The 20,054-nt window shown below is 50.4% G+C and overlaps 3 protein-coding genes across 8 annotated transcripts; 1 reads left to right on the forward strand and 2 right to left on the reverse strand.

Annotated features, from left to right (window-relative positions):
- Window positions 1–1,043: 1,043 nt before the first annotated feature.
- Window positions 1,044–3,376, reverse strand: Pcgf1 (polycomb group ring finger 1). Of its 4 annotated transcripts, none has more exons than XM_074050053.1 (9): window positions 3,136–3,371; window positions 2,628–2,733; window positions 2,337–2,489; window positions 2,113–2,184; window positions 1,896–2,001; window positions 1,679–1,712; window positions 1,503–1,589; window positions 1,295–1,375; window positions 1,044–1,191 (listed from the first exon to the last, which is right to left on the reverse strand). In XM_074050053.1, the coding sequence occupies exons 1-9, from the start codon at window positions 3,265–3,267 to the stop codon at window positions 1,144–1,146; spliced, it is 819 nt and encodes a 272-aa protein (XP_073906154.1). In that variant the 5' UTR covers window positions 3,268–3,371; the 3' UTR covers window positions 1,044–1,143. The 4 variants fall into 4 exon arrangements, with proteins under 4 accessions (XP_073906154.1, XP_020028601.1, XP_073906153.1 ...); XM_020173012.2 differs by having other exon boundaries at window positions 3,175–3,360; XM_074050052.1 differs by lacking the exon at window positions 1,044–1,191 and having other exon boundaries at window positions 1,217–1,375; window positions 3,136–3,376.
- A 5,672-nt stretch (window positions 3,377–9,048) lies between these two features.
- On the forward strand, window positions 9,049–11,325 carry Tlx2 (T cell leukemia homeobox 2). Its single transcript, XM_020173015.2, has 3 exons — window positions 9,049–9,576; window positions 9,950–10,187; window positions 10,295–11,325. The coding sequence occupies exons 1-3, from the start codon at window positions 9,084–9,086 to the stop codon at window positions 10,509–10,511; spliced, it is 948 nt and encodes a 315-aa protein (XP_020028604.1). The 5' UTR covers window positions 9,049–9,083; the 3' UTR covers window positions 10,512–11,325.
- Window positions 11,326–12,272: 947 nt separating this feature from the next.
- On the reverse strand, window positions 12,273–20,038 carry Dqx1 (DEAQ-box RNA dependent ATPase 1). 3 transcript variants are annotated; one of them, XM_074050057.1, is made up of 12 exons: window positions 19,642–20,038; window positions 18,970–19,218; window positions 18,535–18,728; window positions 17,536–17,920; window positions 16,959–17,192; window positions 16,768–16,867; window positions 16,519–16,677; window positions 16,246–16,437; window positions 13,767–13,886; window positions 13,402–13,592; window positions 12,900–13,090; window positions 12,273–12,586 (listed from the first exon to the last, which is right to left on the reverse strand). In XM_074050057.1, the coding sequence occupies exons 2-12, from the start codon at window positions 19,198–19,200 to the stop codon at window positions 12,541–12,543; spliced, it is 2,043 nt and encodes a 680-aa protein (XP_073906158.1). In that variant the 5' UTR covers window positions 19,201–19,218; window positions 19,642–20,038; the 3' UTR covers window positions 12,273–12,540. The 3 variants fall into 3 exon arrangements, with proteins under 3 accessions (XP_073906158.1, XP_020028602.2, XP_073906159.1); XM_020173013.2 differs by having other exon boundaries at window positions 12,274–12,716; window positions 19,642–20,015; XM_074050058.1 differs by lacking the exon at window positions 18,970–19,218 and having other exon boundaries at window positions 12,274–12,716; window positions 19,642–20,015.
- Between the last annotated feature and the right edge of the window lie 16 nt (window positions 20,039–20,054).

The raw sequence follows: 20,054 nt of genomic DNA on the forward strand, positions 1-20,054 counted from the left end.
GAGCCAGGTCCAACAGTCTTGGACTATGCCTTGGGCCTCCATCCATGGAAGCAAGCTATCTTCCACCTTTCATGGGCCATTATGCGCCAAGACCCCCTTTAAGTCAGACTTCAGCCAGCCTGCTCCATCCCACCAGTCCTAGATTCCCATGTAGCTCCAGTGCTTCCCTTAGGAAGTTTTTGCTTTGGCCTCTGAAGTACCATTCCAGTTGGGCAAGTTTTTGGCTTCCCCACTTACAGGCCTATAGAACATGGACACTGGCTGGGTTTATTACCACAGACAAACGTGCATTGATGTGCTTATACAAAATAAGGAATGCTAGCTGATTCAATCTGTGGAGCCAGTGCCTTGCCGCTTACATTTGTTCTCTTCCACAATCAGCTCCTTCTCCTCCTCAGCTACAGGTTCTTTATCCTGGTTTTACCTAGACCCAATCACCAAGGTGCCTATATGGGGACCCAGGTCCCAAACTCCAACTGTTCCTGTGCCCCCCCCCCCCCGTTTTTTGTGGTTTTTTTTTTTTTTACATTCTTCCCTCTTCTCTGTTTCCAAGTTAGAGAACCAGAGTGCATTCTTTGAATTCTCCTTTAAATATCACTTATCTTCTTCAGTCCTGCAGTAGCCACTGCTCAAGCCTAGCCCTCCTCTCCCCATACTGAATTAGGATGCTTCCACTTAGGCCAGCACCATATGCTGCAGTTCAGAACTACCTTCCAGAAGCTTTCCTTCACCAAGAAGGGCAGGCTGGTGTAGGTGGCTGGGTTTCGGTTAGCTCAGTTTCTGAGTTTCACTTAATGGGTGCTCTACCCCTCTTCTATGGCAAGACATCAAGGGTGCTTGGTGATAGAGGAGAGGCCCCTCTTCACAATGGTATGTAGAGGATTTTTCAGGGAAGCAGGACACAGGACAAAGCCTGAATGTGTGGTAGAAAGGACAAAGAAGAAGAAGGGAAGAAGTTTTTTTTTTGTTTGTGTGGTGTTGGAGTTTGAATCCTCACACATTAGGCAGGCATTTTATCACTGAACTACATCCCCATCCCGAGATGCTTTTTAAAAGCTTTTATTTCAAAAAATAAAGCCACAGTTAATTTCACATAAATATCTGGGAAGGAAAGGGGAAAGGAATGGGTGGGAGCTTGGCCCCCTACCTCCTCTTCTCTTTCACACTGTATTGTAAAAGCAATGGGGATGGCTAAGGAGAGAACAATGGGAAGAAGTAGTCAGTGGGCATCTTTATTCTGTGAAGGGTCCCTCAGCCCACCCTTGCCCTGGAGATTGCCTTGGCCCTGGTATACCTTGCCGAACCAGCGGGACAGCCATATCTGCTTCATTGTCATGTGATCAGGGAGAACTTCATTGTCAAAAAGGAGCTGTACCTAGGAGGGATATGAGAACACAGTTTTAGGAACTCTCATCTTGGTCCAGAGCTATCCTGGTTCACTCTAGACTTAGTCCCTCCCTTTTCAGTCCCTGCTCCCTCAAAAACTGAGTGAGATTACTCACATGCTGTGGATTTAGCATCAGGCGGTGACAAAGGACCCTCCGGAGATGGCGTACTTCAGCTCTAACAGAACATCGGACATACTTGTTCTAGGGGCAGGGAAGGAAGGGAAGAGACAAGGTGAATGAGGGAAGGGTTATTGGGAGGGAGGTCTCCTTAAAGAGGTCTTCCCTCTCACCTGCAGGACGTTTTTATTCTTGTCTTTGCCAGAACTGGGGAGAAACAGACACAGGTTAGGGAAGCCCCATCGTTCCTTCTCTCCTCTCTGCAAAGCCATGCTATATGCTCTTCAAGGGAACAGATACTTCCTCACTGCTTGACCTCTCCCCAAGGCCCCTCCCTCTCTCTTGATCATCAGCACAGTCACCTCACAGGACCCCTGCCCTGCCTCTCACCTTAGCCGCTCCAGGCATAGGCTCAGCTGTTCATCATAGCGATAATAGTGGGCTTTAGAGTGGTCAAAGCTGCTGAAGGGGAGGCCAAGGTTGCTCAAGGCTGGCTCTGAGAAAAATGGGGTACTGAGGAGGCTGGTACAGGTTCCACAGAGAACAAAACTGGGCAAAAGGAATGCTCTGAAGGTTTTGCTTTACCCTCCCATTGCAAAGGACATACCTTCCCCACTGGGCTGGGTGACCCTGTCCAAGCCTCGGGACTGGTAGAATTCTCGAATCCGTTTCTCTTCACCTAGAAGGGGGTGAAGTATGGGAATAAAGTATTAGCCCTCTTTCTTCCTTTGGCTGTGACCTCTTTACCTGTATGAGTACTACCCAAACCCTTGTCACCTATAGCTGACATGCTAGAGCCACCCCCACCCCCAAGTCAACTTGATCACTCACTGTCTTGTAAGCCAGGCACTAGCTTGTACACGATGTCCTGCATGACCCGGTCCAGTTTGAGGTTGAGCAACGGTTGTGTCTCGTGGATCTTAATGTTGCACATGGGGCAGTACTTGCTCGTTTGGAGGTACTTCACAATACAACTCTTGCAGACTGCAAGAAGAAAAAAACAGACTGTCAGGCTTTCTGGGAACCCAATTCATGGGATGGGTGGAGCAAACACCACAGAGGCTGGTCAACTTGGTGAGCACTAGGGGACTAAAAGAAACAGGCAAGATCCAGGGCACTCACAAGTATGAAGACACTCTGTGATGGTGGTGGCATCCACGAAGTAGCCAGCGCACAAGCAGCAAACAATGTGCTCATTGAGATCTTTGATCTTTACTCGGACCTCCTCCTGCGGACACACCCTCTGTTACCAATCATCCATCCCTCACCCCCACCCCATCCCACCCTACGTTGTGCACCTTCCCAGCTCGGGAGTCCTCTCTTTCATCAGACTCCACCGTCAAGTCCCGAAGGCACTGTCAGAAGGGGATTAACTCCCGGGGGCTGGCACTCCCCCTCCGCCCAGCAGAGGGCTCCGCGCACTGCGGGGACTCCCTTCACGAGGACTCGCCTCACCCTCCTTTCCCAAGGGAGACTACACGACGTTGGCTGCACAATGCGCAGGCGTTCTAGCCCGAAGTTTGGCAACTCAACCACAATCGCGCATGCGTACCAGACACCCTGTCTATGCGCAGGCGCATTGGGCACTTGGCCAGCCACCGCCTGTCCCCTAGCTCTCCCCAGTTCGCACCGCTAGCGGATCACAGCAGTAACCCTGCTGCCCCTGCACCTCGTTCCGTAGTGGATCCATCTTGTACACTGACTGGAGCTGGTTCCGAAGCCTCATTGCGATCGCAATCTGGCCCCCCTGAGGAGACGCCATCTTAAAGGCTGATCCCGGCCTGCCACTTCCGGTGCCGCCTGCGGGGCGGGACTTGTCTCCCAGCAACGCGGGCCTAGGTCTTTTCGGATTCGCTCACCCTCTGTAAGGCCCCGCCCATGTCCCTTTCTCCCCCGTGTACTCACCTGAGCCCCACTGGCCCCTCCCCCTCCTCAATCCGTAATTAGGGAGTTGGGGGGGTGGTGTGTGTGGGGAAGGGTCCTATCTCTTCGACCTCCTGTAGGAGTCCTCGTAACAGACCCTACCCGACCTCGGGACTAACTTTTGAGCCTGCGAAAGACTGCCCCCTCTACCCCAAAAGGCTGAGCGATCACCGCCGGCTACTGCACAGGGACGTCTGTCTCCTGTGACGACGACTCCGCTGAAGGAGCCCCTCCTGGGTCCTCTTTTAGCAATGTCGTCCTAGTCGGCTGACGTGTCCGCGTTACGGAGTTTTACCCAGATGGAGGGCCTTCTCACGGCTCCGCGGCGGGAGTTTCTCCCGGCTTTGCGGAGCCTCGGGAAGGGTTTCGGGGTGGGGTAGGGTGGGGTGGAGAGGGAGAGACCCTCAGGGACTTGGTAGTGATCGTACCACCCCCCCACACTCCCCCTGCTGCCGGGGATGGGGGGGCAGGCCCTGGTTAATGATGATGATTTAATCATCGGCGCCTGCGGAGGCCTGGGACAGACTAATGCAGAGCAGATGCAGAAGGAGGAGGGGAGGACGACTAGGACACTGCCGCACACGCTTGGGCAATGAGCGCCTGCAGTAGCATAGGCCCAGCCCCGCACTTGGGGATGACGCAGGGGTCCCGAGGGCTTGTACACCGCCATCCCTGAGTTCCTTCAGTGAAGTTTAAAGGAGAATAAGTTTACTATGAAATGTTAACACCTAGTGCAATTAGAGATCGGAGAAGGATGAGATACCAGTGGAGACCTCTTCTGACAGGCTTTCTGGAGAAATCGGGACTTTGTGTGCCCACGATTGGGAAGTGGAGCAGTAGGTGGAAGTGTGGTGGAAATAAGAAATGCAGAATGGAGGGGACCCACCAGAGGACAGGAAGGAGGTCAAGGTGTGGATTTGAAAGGTAGTGATAGAATCGGGGACTAAAGAAGTTGGGATTTTTACCCTGAGGGCAGTAGAGAGCTAAGCAGGTGTGTGTGTGTTACCCTATGAATAGAACAAAATGTCCGTTTCTCTTCAAAATAAATTGCAGTGGATAAGCAGCAAAAGTTATGAAAAACCCAACACAAAAAAAAAAAGGGCTGGAAGGAGTGGCTCAAGTGGTAGAGCACCTGCCTAGCAAGGTGAGGCCCTGAGTTCAAACCCCATTTCATATAAACAGCCATGGCTTAACTCCCCTGGTCCAAGACACCATCATCTCCTCTGATTTCAGTGTCTTCTTGACTGCTTTTCTTGTATTCAACTTTGCTTTTCTTTAACCTGTCCTCCCCACAGCAGCTCAAACTAATTCTGATCAATTATGAATCAAAAATACAGAGAAAGCTTTTGATGAATATGGTTATTATTTTGACTGTGTGATAGTATAATGGGTTATTTGTATGAAAAGAATGATCAAATTGTCACTTTAATATATATTTGCAGTTTATTGTATGTCAACAAAGCTGTTGAAAATAAAATTGACAAAAAAAATCAGGTTGTTTCTTCTTTTTTTTCTATTGGAAACCTTTCGTTAGGGCTGGTGATATATAGCTCAGTAGTAGAGTGCTTGCACCAGTCCATGGGTTCACCACTAGTGCCACAAAAGAAACATAAAAAATAAACCTCTAATAGTTTCCCTTTGCAGTCAGAATAAAGGTCAATGTCCTTATAATGGTCCGCAAGGCCCTGAATAGTCTCTGTGACCCCAATGAACCCCTCACTGTTCCACAGACACCAGAATACGCTCCTTCTGTGTCCCCAACTTGAAATGCTGGATATCCAAATGGCTCTCTCCTTCTTTTAAGTCCTCATTCCATGAGGCTTCTGTGATCACTCTGGATAAATAATCTTTCATTTCCTTTATTTTTATTCTTAGCATTTATTATCATTGTTAGCATTTATTATTATCATTTTTCTGAAATGCGGGTCTCACTGTGTTGCCCAGGTTGGCCTGGTACTCATGGTCTTCCCACCTCAGACTTCCAGATTGCTGGGATTACAGGCATGTACCATCATGCCTGGGTTTATTATTTTTTAATATATCTTTTTCTATTATGTATTTATTGTATTTTGCTAATTTTCATCTACCTTTACCACTAGAATGTAAGCTTTTCAGAGTTGGTAGGTTTTCTTCACCCTTACTATTTCCACAGATGTATCTCCAGTGCCAGGCACACAGTGCACATAATGCATGTTAAAATTTTCTGAACAAATGAATAAATCCACGTGATGGTTGTGACAGCCAGGATTAGGTTTTTAGGAGGGGTTGCATTTGAAACTTCAAAGGAAAGTATAATAGAAGGAAGTACCCATGGGTCTGATTTGGTGAAAGAAAAGATTGGGATGTGAGCATATCCTCCAGCCTGTTGGACTTTAGGTGGCTGCAGGAAAGATGAATGGGGATGGCCAGAAGGTTAAGAGAGGGGTGGTACTGAAGTGTTAAGTGTCAGAGTTGTCTGGGTGGATGTGAGAGTTGGGACTGTTGGAATAGATGAAACCTGAACAGATGTACAGATAAAAGGAAAGCTGAAGTCTGAGCTCTGAAGAATGCTCACAGTCTTCAGTAGAAGCAAAGTCAGTGGAGAGAAAAGTCATCACAGTAACAGTGAAAGATCAAGAATGTAGATTAAGACAATTACAGAAGCCCAAAGAAAGGACATTTCAAGAAACAGTTGGTGATCAACAAAGTAGAACATGTCAGAAAAGTCCTGAAGAAGGAACACCAGATACTGGAGCTCTTCAAGAACAAGTCAGTGTAAGAAAACTGGCTTGCACTGGGTTAAACCAAGAACACACGATGAACTGGGCATGAATGGGCAGTAAAAAGAAGAAGAAAAACATAATTTTTCATGAGGAGCCAGGCAAAGAGTCTGTCCATATGCTAAAGATGTTAGACAGTTGGGAGTAGGAACTAAGCTGATGAGAGAAATGATGATGGAGGAGTAGAGACCATCTTGAAAGAAGAACTAACAACAGGAAGGAAGGGAAGGAGCAGGAGCTGAGGCCTGAAGTGAGGCTGTTCCCTGTGAACCTACAAGCTTGACGATCTAAAGACTTAGGAGACACAGACACATAGGGCATTGTGAGACAGATCCAAAGTGGTGTGTGTGATGAGGTGCTCACCATAGTGCCTCCATCTTCAATTTGAATTAACAGGACCATCAATTCCCTGAGAATCAGAGGTAGAGTCATGAAAAGAGTTCCTAGGCTTGTGGATGACAGAACTGGATGCCCTCTGTTCTTGAAGTGGGGCAGTAAAATTTTTTTTTCTTTAACTCCCCAAATGCGTTTGTGAAGATTCCCCTCAAAAAGTCAGTTGGACCATTTCTGGATGTCAGTGCCATCGGTGCCACTGAAAAAAGTGGGGATACACAGTGAGCCAGGTCTGCACCCTGTTACACTGATTAGTTCAAGGATTTATTCAGCTGGGTTGTAATTACTCTCCACTGCTACTCTGTTATATTCTTACTCTCCCTCACTCCACCACTATCCTGAGCAGAGAAAGGGACTGGCACACTCCTAACATGCAGGCCAGCCCACCTCAGAGGTTTCCTTTCTCTGCTGTCTCAGGCTCTGGGTTCCCAATGGGTGGAGCCTAGCCTGTGCTAGGTCTGAAGGTTTTGCCTCCCTCTGCTGCTGAGAAAAGGAGAGGGTTTCTGTGGAGGGTAGGGGAGGTGATGATGTCTGTTTCTCCACCACATAAAAGCACAGCTGCCAAATTGGCAGAGCCCCACACTGTTTCAGAAAGGGTTGTGAGCATGGCTGAAGAAGGGCTGATGATAGAGGTAGCCAAAGTGGGGGAGGTTATCACATATTATTAATGTCTCCTTGGTCATCTCCCTCAGACTGAGGCTTCCAAGAACACTGGAGAGCTGGTGGCTTTGGGTGAGGAGAAAGCCCACTCTTTATCTTCCTGCCCAGATGCCCAAATATCATTCCTGGTTCCCAGGAGGGAAAAGACCCCCTCAACCCTGCCCCAGGCGCCAGGCTGCCAGCCCATCTGCTCGGAGAAAGGAGGGGGAGTCTTTCCCAGGGGATCCTGGAGAATGAATTGGAAGATCGGTGCGCCCAGGAAGATCCATCTAGTACAGACTTAGAAGGCATTTCGGTTCATGCGGGAAGCCGACAGTGTGGAGCTAAGCACTGGAGAGCGCTGGGGGTGAGGGTCCAGGCCTGGCACATCTGGGCGGGTTCCTTTGGCCACTACGTGTCTGGGGCAGGCTGAACTGCTTGTCGGTGCCCACCCGCTGCGGGATGGCAGGAGCGCCCTCCTCCCGGAGCCCAGTCTCACCGGCTCGGAGGCGCCAGGGCCCCCCCCAGGGCCGGGGCGGGCTGGGGAAGGTAATGTAATTCCGGCCCAGCTAACCTGATTATGGCGGCCTGCACCGGGCAGGGTGGCGGCGAGGGCGGGTCTAAGGCTCAGGGGCCCGCCCGGCAGGGGTCCCATCCCGGGGATAGATGCAGAGTTCACACACTCCCAGCTCCGCGATCCGCGGCCAGAGGTCACAAGGTCAGCCTTTCCCCACCTCCCTTCTCTGGCACACTCCAAGGCGCATTTTCTGGGGCTTGGGTGGGATGAAGTGTCCATGGAAAACGAGGAGGCCGGGATCCTCCCAAGGCCTCAGCGAATCCCACGTGTTGCCTGTCGTCCTCTGGGCCTTTGAGAGGGGGAGAGTGTGTGGGAATAGACTTCCTAGGCGCAGAATAGGGTGCAGAAACCTGTGTTGGGAGCCCCGTGCACTCGTGCCCCATTTGACCCCTTTGAGCCACGGATCAGCGATTTCGGAAAATCGAAATTCTAAGAATCAGGGCAACAATTACTAGCGTGCGCGGACGAGGCTGGGAACTCTAAAGGAGAGGCCAGGAGGCACACCAGGATCACGAGTCCTGACTGGTTGTTCTCCACCCTAGCTCGCCGAAAGCGCCCTTCCATCCCTTTCCCACACCTGTCCTTTTCCTGGACTCCAGATCGCCGATTGCCGTTCTCCAGCCGCTTCTTACGCAGCCGGGAAGCCATAACGAGATTTGGTCTTAAAGAGCACTTTGGTAGGGGCCACAACGAATCCAGGAGTTAGAAAGCAGAACCCATCGGGAGGCGAAGATTGGGGGCTGGGGGGCTAGGCACCTGCGGAGGAAGCCGGTGAAAAAAGGCAGCTCAAAGAAGGAGGCCCGCAAGGATGTAGGCGCGGTGAGCATCTCGGCTGACTCAGCTACCCACGCTTTGGCCCCTCCCGCGCTGAGCCTGGTGCCTAACACCCTCAACCCTCCTCTGTCTCCGCCCCGCACATCCCGGCCGGTGCTTGGCACAAACAGGCATCTCTTCCCCTTTAACAGCCGGGCCCCGCCCCTGCCCTACCCTGAGCCCCCACTACCCACCGGGGGCTGATCTGTCAGTCACTGCCCCTGCTGGAGCTGGACAACCCTCTCCACCCGGGACCCGGGCAGCGGCCTCTGCAGCCTATCGTCCATCTGCACTTCAGCGCCAGGAAGGGAGCTCCTGGGGCCCCGGCCGGCCACGCTCCTCCGGGATGCAAGTCCCTGCGCGGACGCCCGGCACGGGCGAGTACCCGCGCGGCTGCTCCCGGTGCACTGGGATGCTGCCGTTGCGGGGGCCCCGGCGCCCGGCTGTGGCCAGCCCCGCGGGCCCCTGAAGCCGATGTCTGGATCGAGCCACCACTGGGCTCCCGGAGCTGTCCGAGACACCCTTCCTAACTACGGAACCTCCTGCGGTCCTCCCTGGTCTGGACCCATGGAGCCGGCGGTGCTGGCTCCACACAACCTTCCACACCACGAGCCAATCAGCTTCGGCATCGATCAGATCCTGAGCGGCCCCGAACCCCTAGGGGTCGGCCTAGGCCCGGGTCGTGCGGGCCAGAGCCATGGAGAGAGTGCGGCGTTCCCGGGTGGATTTCATGGAACCTCGGGCTATGGTCCTGCAGGTTCACTGGCCCCGTTGTCCAGCGGCTCAGGAGTGGGTCCGGGTGGCGTGATCCGCGTTCCTGCGCACCGCCCGCTGCCGGTGCCACCGCCCGCGGGTGGCGCCCCTGCCGTGCCTGGGCCCTCGGGTTTGGGCGGCGCCGGGGGCCTGGCGGGACTCACCTTCCCCTGGATGGACAGCGGCCGCCGCTTTGCCAAGGACAGGCTCACGGGTGAGGTTGTCCAACCTTTTCAGCGTCTTGCCCCACGCTGACCCTGTTTCCTCATCTTTCTGTTCCAAGTCCAGATCCTTTTCAAACCTCACCTCAGATGATCCCAGGAGATCCTCCCCAACCCGCATCTCTTGGTCCTGCAGATGAGAGGCAAAGAATGGGGAGGGAGCTGCCGTCGGTGCCCGCACCCCCCTCTACAGTTCCACTGTACACACCGCGGGGAGGGCCGTTATTCTGGGGCCCTTTCTTGTCTTTAGGCCTCTGCTGACGCCTTGGGCCGGGCCTGGGGCAGGGGTAAGATCCAGGGCTTTCTTCTCAGCGATACCTTGGACTACCCCCAAACCCAGCCTTGCTCTATTCTTCCTCCCTTTAGCCGCGCTGTCGCCTTTCTCTGGGACGCGCCGGATAGGCCACCCCTACCAAAACCGGACCCCTCCGAAGCGGAAGAAGCCGCGCACGTCCTTTTCCCGCTCGCAGGTGCTGGAGCTGGAGCGGCGCTTCCTGAGGCAGAAGTACCTGGCCTCTGCCGAGAGGGCGGCTCTGGCCAAGGCCTTGCGCATGACCGACGCACAGGTCAAGACCTGGTTCCAGAATCGACGCACCAAGTGGCGGTGAGGCGCGGCGAGGGCGGACTGGGGCCCGTGGGGCCTGGCTAAGTGGCGGTGAGACGTGGGGTGGGTAGGGGCGGTCTTGTTGACCCCGCATCTCCGCCCGCCAGGCGCCAGACTGCAGAGGAGCGCGAGGCGGAGCGGCACCGCGCGGGCCGGCTGCTCCTGCACCTGCAGCAGGACGCACTACCGCGGCCTCTTCGGCCGCCGCTGCCCCCGGACCCCCTCTGCTTGCACAACTCGTCACTCTTCGCGCTACAGAACCTGCAGCCCTGGGCCGAGGACAACAAAGTGGCTTCCGTGTCCGGGCTCGCCTCGGTGGTGTGAGCTACGCCTGCCTGCACAATCGACTGAACGCTCTTCTCTGTACCCCGGCGGAGTGAGCGTCTGCCTGGGGATGTAAAGCGCGTGGCTGCCTGCGCCCTCGGCCTTGTGGCAGCCGAGCGTATGAGGATTTGAAGGTCTTTTGAGACTATGGTGGAGAGCTCCCCAGCCACCAGCGGGCCCCCAGTCCCTCATTGCGCGCGCATGGATGCCAAGAGCACTTAGACGTGGCCTTTCCCGCCATTTTTCTTAGAATGGTTGTTAAGCAACCACTGGATCCTGGGGTGTGAAAGGGCGGGACTTACAGGCAATGAAGTGTAGGGGGATGGGCTGGCCAATGGGAAGTGCTCTCCAGAGGGACTTCGGATTCTGAAGTGAGTAGGCTTCCCGCTGGGGTACTGTGAGCACCAGCAGCATTACATTACACTACACAAGGTGCGGAGAAAGGGCAGGCGGCTGAAGTTGGTGCTCTCTAGGTATGTACTAAAGGAGTGAAGGAAGGAAGACACCCGGGGCAGCGGAGTAATGGAATAGGTGCTAGAACGTGAGAATCTGGCTGATTATGAGAAGGCTGTCCACGCTGGGCATTCTATCCTTCAATTGTAAAATAATCGCTAAGGACTTCTTCTTGACTGTGTCCCATGTTGTCGTATGTGTTCAACCTGCTGGCCACATCTTTCCACTTGAGCTTCACAATGTGCCTGGGCTGTAGGTAAGACTGGATACTTAAATACTCGATGAAAGGTACAATCTAGGAAGAAAATCTGTCTGTGGGGTAAGCAGAATTTGGGAAATACTTCAAAATTGGCAATCCTAAAAAAAAATCAAAGATAATTTCAAGATTGGAAATGTTGAGTATCAGGAAATCAGTGGTGCTGATGATGAAGGGGAAATTGAGACAGCTGTAGCTTGATTAACTCTCTAGGCAAAACTAAATGTTAGACATAGAGATTCTGAAAAAGTACCTTTGAGGGAAATCAGCTGACATCCACATGGAGGTGGAGATAGATGGAATGATGAGAACAAATAGAATTCCCAAGGCAGGGAACTCTGAGGAGAAAAGGAGAGTTCTAAGGACTAAACATTTCCACGAAATTCTACAAAAACATTTACAATGTGCAAGATGATAGAGGATACCAAAATTAATAGTTTAGGGGCAGAACAGGAGGGAGTGCCGAGCCAGAAAGAAAGAAAAGCATGGTGTCCCTTAAGTTGCTGGAAAGACTTCAACTTGTGGGAGGTCCAGAGGCTGCTAGGAAGCTTGTTGATGGTGAGTTGAATTAGGGGATGGTTGCAATAGCCTTCAGGTTTACTTATTATTTTTTAAAATTATTTTTGGTAGTACCAGGGCTTGAACTCAGGGCCTAAACCTTGAGCTACTCCACCAGCCCTTTTTTTGCGATGGATTTTTTCCAGATAGGGTCTCACAAACTCTTTGCCTGGTTTTACTTCGAACTGCAATCCTCCTAATTTCTGCCTCTTGAGTAGGTAGGATTACAGGTGCAAGCCACCAAAAGAGAAGGTTTTGTCTAATTCTTCTAGCACCCTCATTTTTTCTTCCCCCACAGGGCAGAACATTGTGACAGAGGGAAGAGAAGCAGGGCCAGAGACTAACTGTAGCCAGACTACTCATCTTCTGGACAGTGACAGCTATGTCAGTCATAGCAAAAAGGTTTGGAGGTGGGAGCCAGGCAAGAGGCTATAGCTACAGGAATTGACCCTGGATCTTTGATACAGTGTCATCTCTGACTCGTGGATATTGCAGAACCAAAATCAAATTTGGTATCATACATAAATCTTTTATAGACCAAAAGAGGGTACAAGGATGAGTTTGGCATAAGTTGGTGGAGCAGAGCATTTTACTCCCACAATACACAGGACCAGGCTAAGGAAAGGGTCCTGTCCTAGATTGTTGCTCACTTCATTCCCTTCTCTCCCAGCCCACCTTTTCTTGGGTCTTTGTGCTTCTAAATCTGACTGGCTGCCTTGGTGCTAGTCTGAGAGAGATCTAATGCCACAGATGAGCTCAGCTTCATTCTTTAAGCAGGTGGTCACTGCAGGATGCAGGCATCTCTGAACTGTTGGGGGGAGAAAGATTCACTCTCTGTTGATGAGTCTGCCATTCCTTCCCTCAGCTGGTTCAGGAGGTCTCTGCTCTCACTGGGGGGCAAGTTACTCAGGAAATATGGAGGGGCCAATTCCACCAGCCTGAAGGAGAGAGTCATAATTAGATGACCTGTATCTTCTCTTTCTGCAATCCCTGCGACAAGCCCTCTCTCTTCAAATCATGTTACTACAAACCACTAAGATCTCTTTTTAAGTCTTTCTAACTCCTCAGCTTTTGTTTTGCTCCCAGAGAGAGGAATGGGCAGTGGGTGCCAGGGAACTCACATCTGAGGTTGAATCTCAGAAACAATGGAAAGGCAGTTGTCTTTGGATATGGAGAAACTGTGGTATAGCACCCATGATGGTGGTTTGGCTGGAGCCCGGCGGTTTCGGTAGCAGCAGTATGAAGAGAGCTGGGCCACATGCTTATGGGTTAGGAGTAGGTAATTTCCAGTCCCATCTGTGTCTCGGGCCACCTCATTGAAAGAGAAAGATATTTAAAGAATAAATAAGAGGGAAGAGGCAGAGAATAGGAAAAAGAATTAGCAAGGGTGGTAAGAGTTTTAATAGCAAAGCATTATCTCTGGGTGTTGTCTGGTCCCTACTTTACCATATGGCATTTTCCATAACTCTTTGTTCCCCAAAGACTCAGGGGAAAAAGTCTTTCCTGGTTCTAAAGGTTCTTTTGAATGGTCACCTGAACCCAGATTTCAGAGGCTACCTACTATTTGTTCTCTCTGAATTTTGCTTTTTTTTTAATCACCCTCACCGAACCCCTTCCCCTAACCTTGAGGAAGTATCCTGACACCAGTGCTTTCTGAAGGTTTCTGCGATTCTGCTCAGAGCCAAAGGCTGGTTGTGACAAGGGAAGTTCAATTCTTCGCATGAGTTCTAGTAGCTCTCCCCGAAGTTTGCGGGCGTAGCACAAAGCTGCCCAGTTTAGACCCCGAGCCCGGCACCAAGACTCATCTGCTCCACCTGGGAGAGGAAAGAGACTAGTCACAACTAAAATTCTTGAGACCCCTGGAAGAATGTAACTGCCAGTCAAAACCTTCCTCTTCCTGGGCACAGAGATCTGTCAGCTGATTGCATACCACTTCCCCTTTTGGAAAATCTGGGATTCTATAAGTGGGTACAGAGTGGGACACTTGCTTTGTATAAAGGCTTCATAAACCTGGATCAGAGAGCTATGGTCACCATCTGCATGTTCCAGGGCCCGACGTAGGGCAGCTTCTTCTGCACAGAGTGGAGGTTGAGTAAATCCAGGGGAAGCTGCAGGGAGAAGAGAGGAAGGTGGTTTGGGGGATGAGAAAGGATGGTAGCACAGGTGGAATATTGAAAAAGTAGGAGTGTTCCTTTGGGAACTTTATTCAAAAGGAGTGGTAAATTCTAGGTGCTCTGTACTTTATTAGACTTTGAGGATAAAAACAGTCAGCCCTTCCTATCCGTGGGTTCTGTATCTGTGGATTCAACCAGCTGTTGATTGAAAATATTCAGAAAAATTGCATCTGTACCAAATATGTACAAACTTTCCCTTTGTCATTATTCTTTAAACCATATAGTATACCAATGTATTAGGTATCATAAGTACTCTAGAGATGAGATGATTTAAGACATACAGGGGGCTGTCCATAGGTTATATATAAACACTATATGAGAGATTTAAGCACCAGCAGATTTTGGAATCTATATAGGGTCCAGGAACCAATCTCCCATGTATACTGAGGGATGGCTGCAAATGAAAGCTTCTGCCTCAAGGAGATTAGAGTCTAGTGAAAGAGAACAGCAAATAAGCAGACTTGATGGTTTCAGGCTTTGGGCTGTAGTGGGCTGTAGCAATAAGGTGAATGAGAGAAAAGGATGAGGACCTTTGAGTCAAATTTTGAAGTTTGAATTAGCTCAGTGGAAAAGGGGCAGGGGAATATTTGAGACTGTGGGAACAACATGGCACAAAAGTTAATGGCATGGCATTTTGGGGGAACTGCAAGTGACCTGGGTTGGGTGGAGTGACTTACCTGTGGCAGAATGACAGAAAATAAAGCTGAAGGTAGGTATCAGTTAGGTCATGAGAGACCAGATGTGCTGTGTAAAGGATTTTACATTCTGTCTTGTGAAGAATAACTATTGAAAAGTTCTTTATTTTGTTTTTGGTGGCACTGGGGTTTGAACTTGGAACCTTGTGCTTGCTAGGCAGGTGCTCTACCACTTGAGCCACACCCCCAGTCAAAGAGGAGTTTTTAAGTAAGAGTTCATGTGTTTGGAAACCTTTACATGACTAGCTCAGAGACTACCAATGGAATCCAGATGAGCAATAATGGAAAATCTAACATTGACACTGGCAGTGAGTAGCCAAAAAGCAGATGAATTAGAAAAAAAAAAAGACATTAAGGAGATAAAAATGAAACTGATTCAGAGAGAGGAAGAGATTTCGTGGTAATGGAGGTGAGAGGATTAGGTTAATAGAGTGCTTATGTTCAGTTCTGAGTTGAAGTACTATTCTAGCAGAATTATTCATCAGGAGTTGGATCTCTTTCCTTCTCCCTCTCCCATTCATCTCCTCTTTCAACTCCCCCTCCCCATCTTCCTACAATCTAGAGGAATGGTACTGGCAGAGAGATACAAGGTACAAAGTTTGGGAATTTTAAGTATAAAGGCAGTGCTTTAAACAATGGGCATAATGAATTTACTGAAAGTTCAGGGAATGAGAGACAAGACAAAAGGCCAAGGATAGAACCTGAGAACTAATTTACAATGGACAAGCAGACAATGGAGTCCAAGGAAAAGATGAAGGGAATGGTCAGAGAAGTAGGTTGAAAACTCATCCCCAGTAGGCTGGGGATGGTGGTACAGGCCTGTAATACCAGCACTCAGTAGGCTGAGGCAGGAAGATCTCAAATTCAAGATCAGCCTGGGCTACATGGTGAGAACCTGTCTCAAAATCCCACCTCCCCCCCAAAACCCCCAAATAAACAAAAAGCTACAAGAAGTGGCATCACCGAGGCATAATGAGAAGACAGTTTTAAAGTGGGATTGGTGAGCACTTGGATGTCAAAAGTTCATGAATAAAGGCTCAAAAATGTCCACTGGGTTAGGTTTCTGGAATATCACAGTGAGCTCAAAGCCATTTCAGCAGTATGTGGTTTTTAAGTTGAGATGCAGTGGGTGAGCAATGCATTATATAGGATGGGATAGCAATTATGTTTATAACTGAAGGGAGGAAGGTAGGGTTGAGGAGTAGAGCTGTGTGGCTTTTAGTAAAAACAGATGGGTGAGATTTAAGCATGTTGATGGGCAAGAAGGAGCAGAGAGAAAAGGCTACAGAGACAAGAGAGGGATAGGTGATTAGGTCTGGTTCTCTAGGCACTGTGAGGGTGGGGACAAGAGCAGAGAAGAAAGGGCTAGCCATAGGAGCATAGAAACACAAGGGGAAAGGCTGAAGTGGTTACAAAAGCTACTGATTCATGGCAGTGATTTATACTTATGAGGGGCTGTGGTATAGCTCAGTGGCAGAGCATTTGCCTAGCATGTACAAGACCCCCAGCACTGCATAAACTAAAACCCAAACCAAAAACTCTCAACTAACAAGTAGTATAATTCCCAACCCCCATGTAGTTTAAAGCTATAAATATACCAGTGAGCATGGCAGCGAGGGTGAGCATCTCATCCACACAGTCAAACTCGCAGGAGGCGAGCAGGGCTTTGGCCAGCTCAGGTGGCAGGGGGATCTCTGACAGGATGACTCCCAGGTCTGACAAGTTCCCATTATCATCCAAGGCTGCCAGATAGTCTAAGTCTTCCAGGGCCTGCATCAGTGCTTCTGGTGCTGGGGAGGAAACAGGGCTTACAGGATGTGAGTTCTGAGCTGAGTGATAGAGGGCTGCACTTGGGCAGGATGGGTTCTCACCAGGCCGGTCCAGAAAGTGGCACTGCCCCGGCTCTGCAATCTGTCTCCTCTTTAGTAATAACACCAGAGGGCTCAGATTCTCTTCACATACTCTGGGGTGAGGCAGTGGTGGAGCCTCTAGTTCTAGGATGGATTTAGGATATAGGCAGAGGCAGGATCCTGAGGGGAGAAAGACCAGGGGAAGTAGCTTTTTCAGGGCTTGTGTGCTGTGACTCTTCTGATGCTTAATCTGAGGGCAAAGGCTCTTACCTGGTGGACACCCTCGTGCCCGCAGTTGTCTTGCCTTTGCCTGACACTTGCTAATTGGTCTCAACACTTGGGATTCTGCTCGGATCCGAGGACTGTAAACCTGTCACCCACCACCCCCAATCAAGGTAAAGACAGATCAGAATGGGCCATTTTTGTCTTAGGTCCCACACCCCCTCATTTCTCTCACTCACACTGCGAAGCTCCAGTCCTGAGTCAATGACATGTCGGATGGAAGGGAGGGAGAAGGAGAAGTCAGCCAGCCAATGAGTGATCACAACCTTCCGGGCACCTGTGTCTGTGTCTTCATATATAGCCTGAACGGCTTGACCACAGCCTGGGTGAAGGGGCAGCACCCGTGGTGGAGCCCCTGGGAGAGCGAGGGTCCCCACCTCCTTGGACAGGGATTCACAGCACAAGGAAATTTCCTGAGGAGAGGGGTGGGGCATTAGGGCAATTCTCACCTTTGAGTGGGTGGGGAGGTTATAGACCTCAGAAAAACTGATGAAAGCTATGGCCCTTCCCTCTGAAAAAATGCACATACTTATAAATTTGGGAATGTTACAATTTCAGGAGTTCACTGAGCCACGAATTTCTGCATTATAAGAATGAAAACGTGGATGGCAAATCTTTATCCTGGAATCTTGGATTCTTCGCCAGAGAGTACATACTAGCACTCCATTGTTCCTAAAATGCATTACACCCACTCCTAGGACAGGAAGGTAGTATATATATCAGTGCCTACTTTTGCAATTTTTTTTTTTTTTTTACCTCCTCACTGGGCAGGTACACCAGCACATCTCCTGGAGCCTCCTTCCAACACAAATCAAGCACAGCTTGGCAGGCAGCTTCCACCCGATTGGTAGGGACTTTGTCCTTGTAGATAGGGGTGGGACTACCACCATGCTCTCTGGGTACATGCACAATGGGCGGGTTGTCCCAGAAGGCTTGGAGCTTAGGTTCAAGGGCTGAGTCAGTAACCACAACCACTCTAGGGTCCCCTGGAAGGTTTCCCAGTCTGGCATCTCGAAGCAGCCCCTGAAGTGAATCTGAGGCCACTGACCGCTCCTGAGCCTCATCCAGCACCAGCACACTCCAGGTTCCAGTACCCCGGGTTGAGGCCAATTCCTGCAGAAGCAGCCTGTCCCAGCAGAACCTGTTAACATTGGTAGTGGACACTGAACAGCCCCTGAAGTCCAGGATTCTCCTCAAGGGATCTGGATTTTTTTTTTTTCTGGTGTGTGTGGCGGTACTGGGGTTTGAACTCAGGGCCTCATGCTTGCTAGGCAGGCACTCTACCACTTGAGCCACTCTGCCAGCCCTTTTTTGGGTTAGGTATTTTCCAAGATAAGGTCTTGCAAACTATTTTCCCAGGCTGACTTTGAACAGAAATCCTCCTGATCTCTGCCTCCTGAGTAGCTAGGATTACAGGTGTGCGACACTGGCACCGAGCTGGGACTTGGATTTTGATAGTGGTCAGTGACTGACTTTCTGAGCCTATGGACCCATAACTGTTGACTCTACAACCCCTCTGAGGACACTTGGTCCACAAATTTATACTCTAGCTGAGAAGTGAGATTTTTGTGGTGAGGATGAAGTTGAATGTCTGAGGCCCATGGCTGGGGTTCAGGAGCTTAATTAGGCAGTTGCACTGTGCATGACTTAAAGAGCAAGTTAAGTTGAAAGAGGGTGTGGTGAGATGGCAGGCAACTGGGCTTGCTTTTGTGGTGAGGGGAGTTTCATTTGGGTCAGGCCTGCAGAGGGCCCCACCTGAGTATGGTGTTGGGCCCTGTGCAGTCCTCTTGAGGGATGCTGTATCCAACCTCATGACCCAGGGTCAGGTCCATCTCATCAGCAACTCGCAAAGCCAAGCTCAGGGCTGCCAGAGGGTAGGGCTGAGTGACAGTAACCTGGCCCTTCTGGAATCCCCTGGCCAGAGCAAACTCTGCACACCATTGAGGAATCTGGGGGTAGGAAAGGACAACCAGTCAGGGAGATGCAGGACTTTAGTTGGAGGTGCTGAAAACTATGGCTAGTTTTCTCTCTTGTTATTTGGGGAGTTCCCTGGTCCTTTGCCAACATCATGGGACCAGTCTAACCCATCTTTGTCCACCTTCCCCCATATCCCCAAGTAGCCCATCCCTTACCCAGGGAAAAACCAATTCTTTAGCCCCTCCCTTTCTCTACTTCAGAATCAACCTCCACCTGGGTGCTTTTGCCAGAGCCAGGATCTCCAGACACCAACACCACTCCACTGGGGCTACTCTCCAAATGCTCCAAGAAGATGAAACGAGCAGCCCAGATGGGCAAGGCTCTGCGCTGCTCAAGCAGCTCATAGTAGCGAGAAGAGAAGGGGAGCCCATCAAAGGGATTCACAGCCAATTCAGACTCCCCAGGACTGGGGCTAGACTCTTCTGCCAGCCTAAGAGAGGCCATGGGGGCTGTCCGCAAGACCTACAGAAGTCAGGGAAGCCAGTAAGGTCTTGTATTTCATGATTGACACCATCTTCCCACCTCAGCCCTGATCCCTAACTTCTACCTTCAGGTGCTATTGCCCAAGGGTCCATCCAGAATTTCTTTTTGGTGGTATTGGGGTTTGAACTCAAGGCCTTCTGCTTGCTAGGAAGGCTTGCTAACATTTCAACCATGCCCCCAGCTCCTTCCCAGCATTTCTTACTTGCTAAGGAAGTGCTGGGTATTTCTAAGGGGCCATCAAAAGTGGACTTTTACCCTGTTTGTAATTGGGTAGTAACATAAGAGTCCTTGGGGGTAGCAAGAATTAGGTGAGCAATCTGTGAGAAGGTACCGAGGGTAAAATAATAAATACCCAGAGAAGGGGATGGGGACAGTGGGGCTACAAGGATTTTGTATTCAAACCTGCTTGGAGCTCTGTGCTGTGTCAGGATGGCAGCAAGGTCTGGACCCATCCAGCTAGTCACCACAAACACTGAGGGCCTGAAGTACAAAGGTAAGTTCCGGCTCCACCTTGGGCACAGGCTCAAACTCCAATCCTGGAGCTTGCTTTTAGGGTGTGGCTATTTGCTCCACCTTATTTAACCTAGCAGGAACCCATGGATAGGAGGCTCCTGTCACCACAATGATGTGTGAACTTGATAAGAGGTTTGTGTTTGTGAAAGGCATTCTGGGACTTGTAGTTTTGCAGCAGCAGTATGACAAACTTGGGCTCAACACCCAAGTTGGGATCCAGTTGCTGCTTATCTTCAGTTCAGTTATACTTTTTAGCATCACTCATTTCTTGGCATGAGAAGATATTTTCAAACTGTTCCATT

This window comes from Castor canadensis, chromosome 12, assembly GCF_047511655.1.
Source record: "Castor canadensis chromosome 12, mCasCan1.hap1v2, whole genome shotgun sequence".
NCBI classification, from domain to species: Eukaryota; Metazoa; Chordata; class Mammalia; order Rodentia; family Castoridae; genus Castor; species Castor canadensis.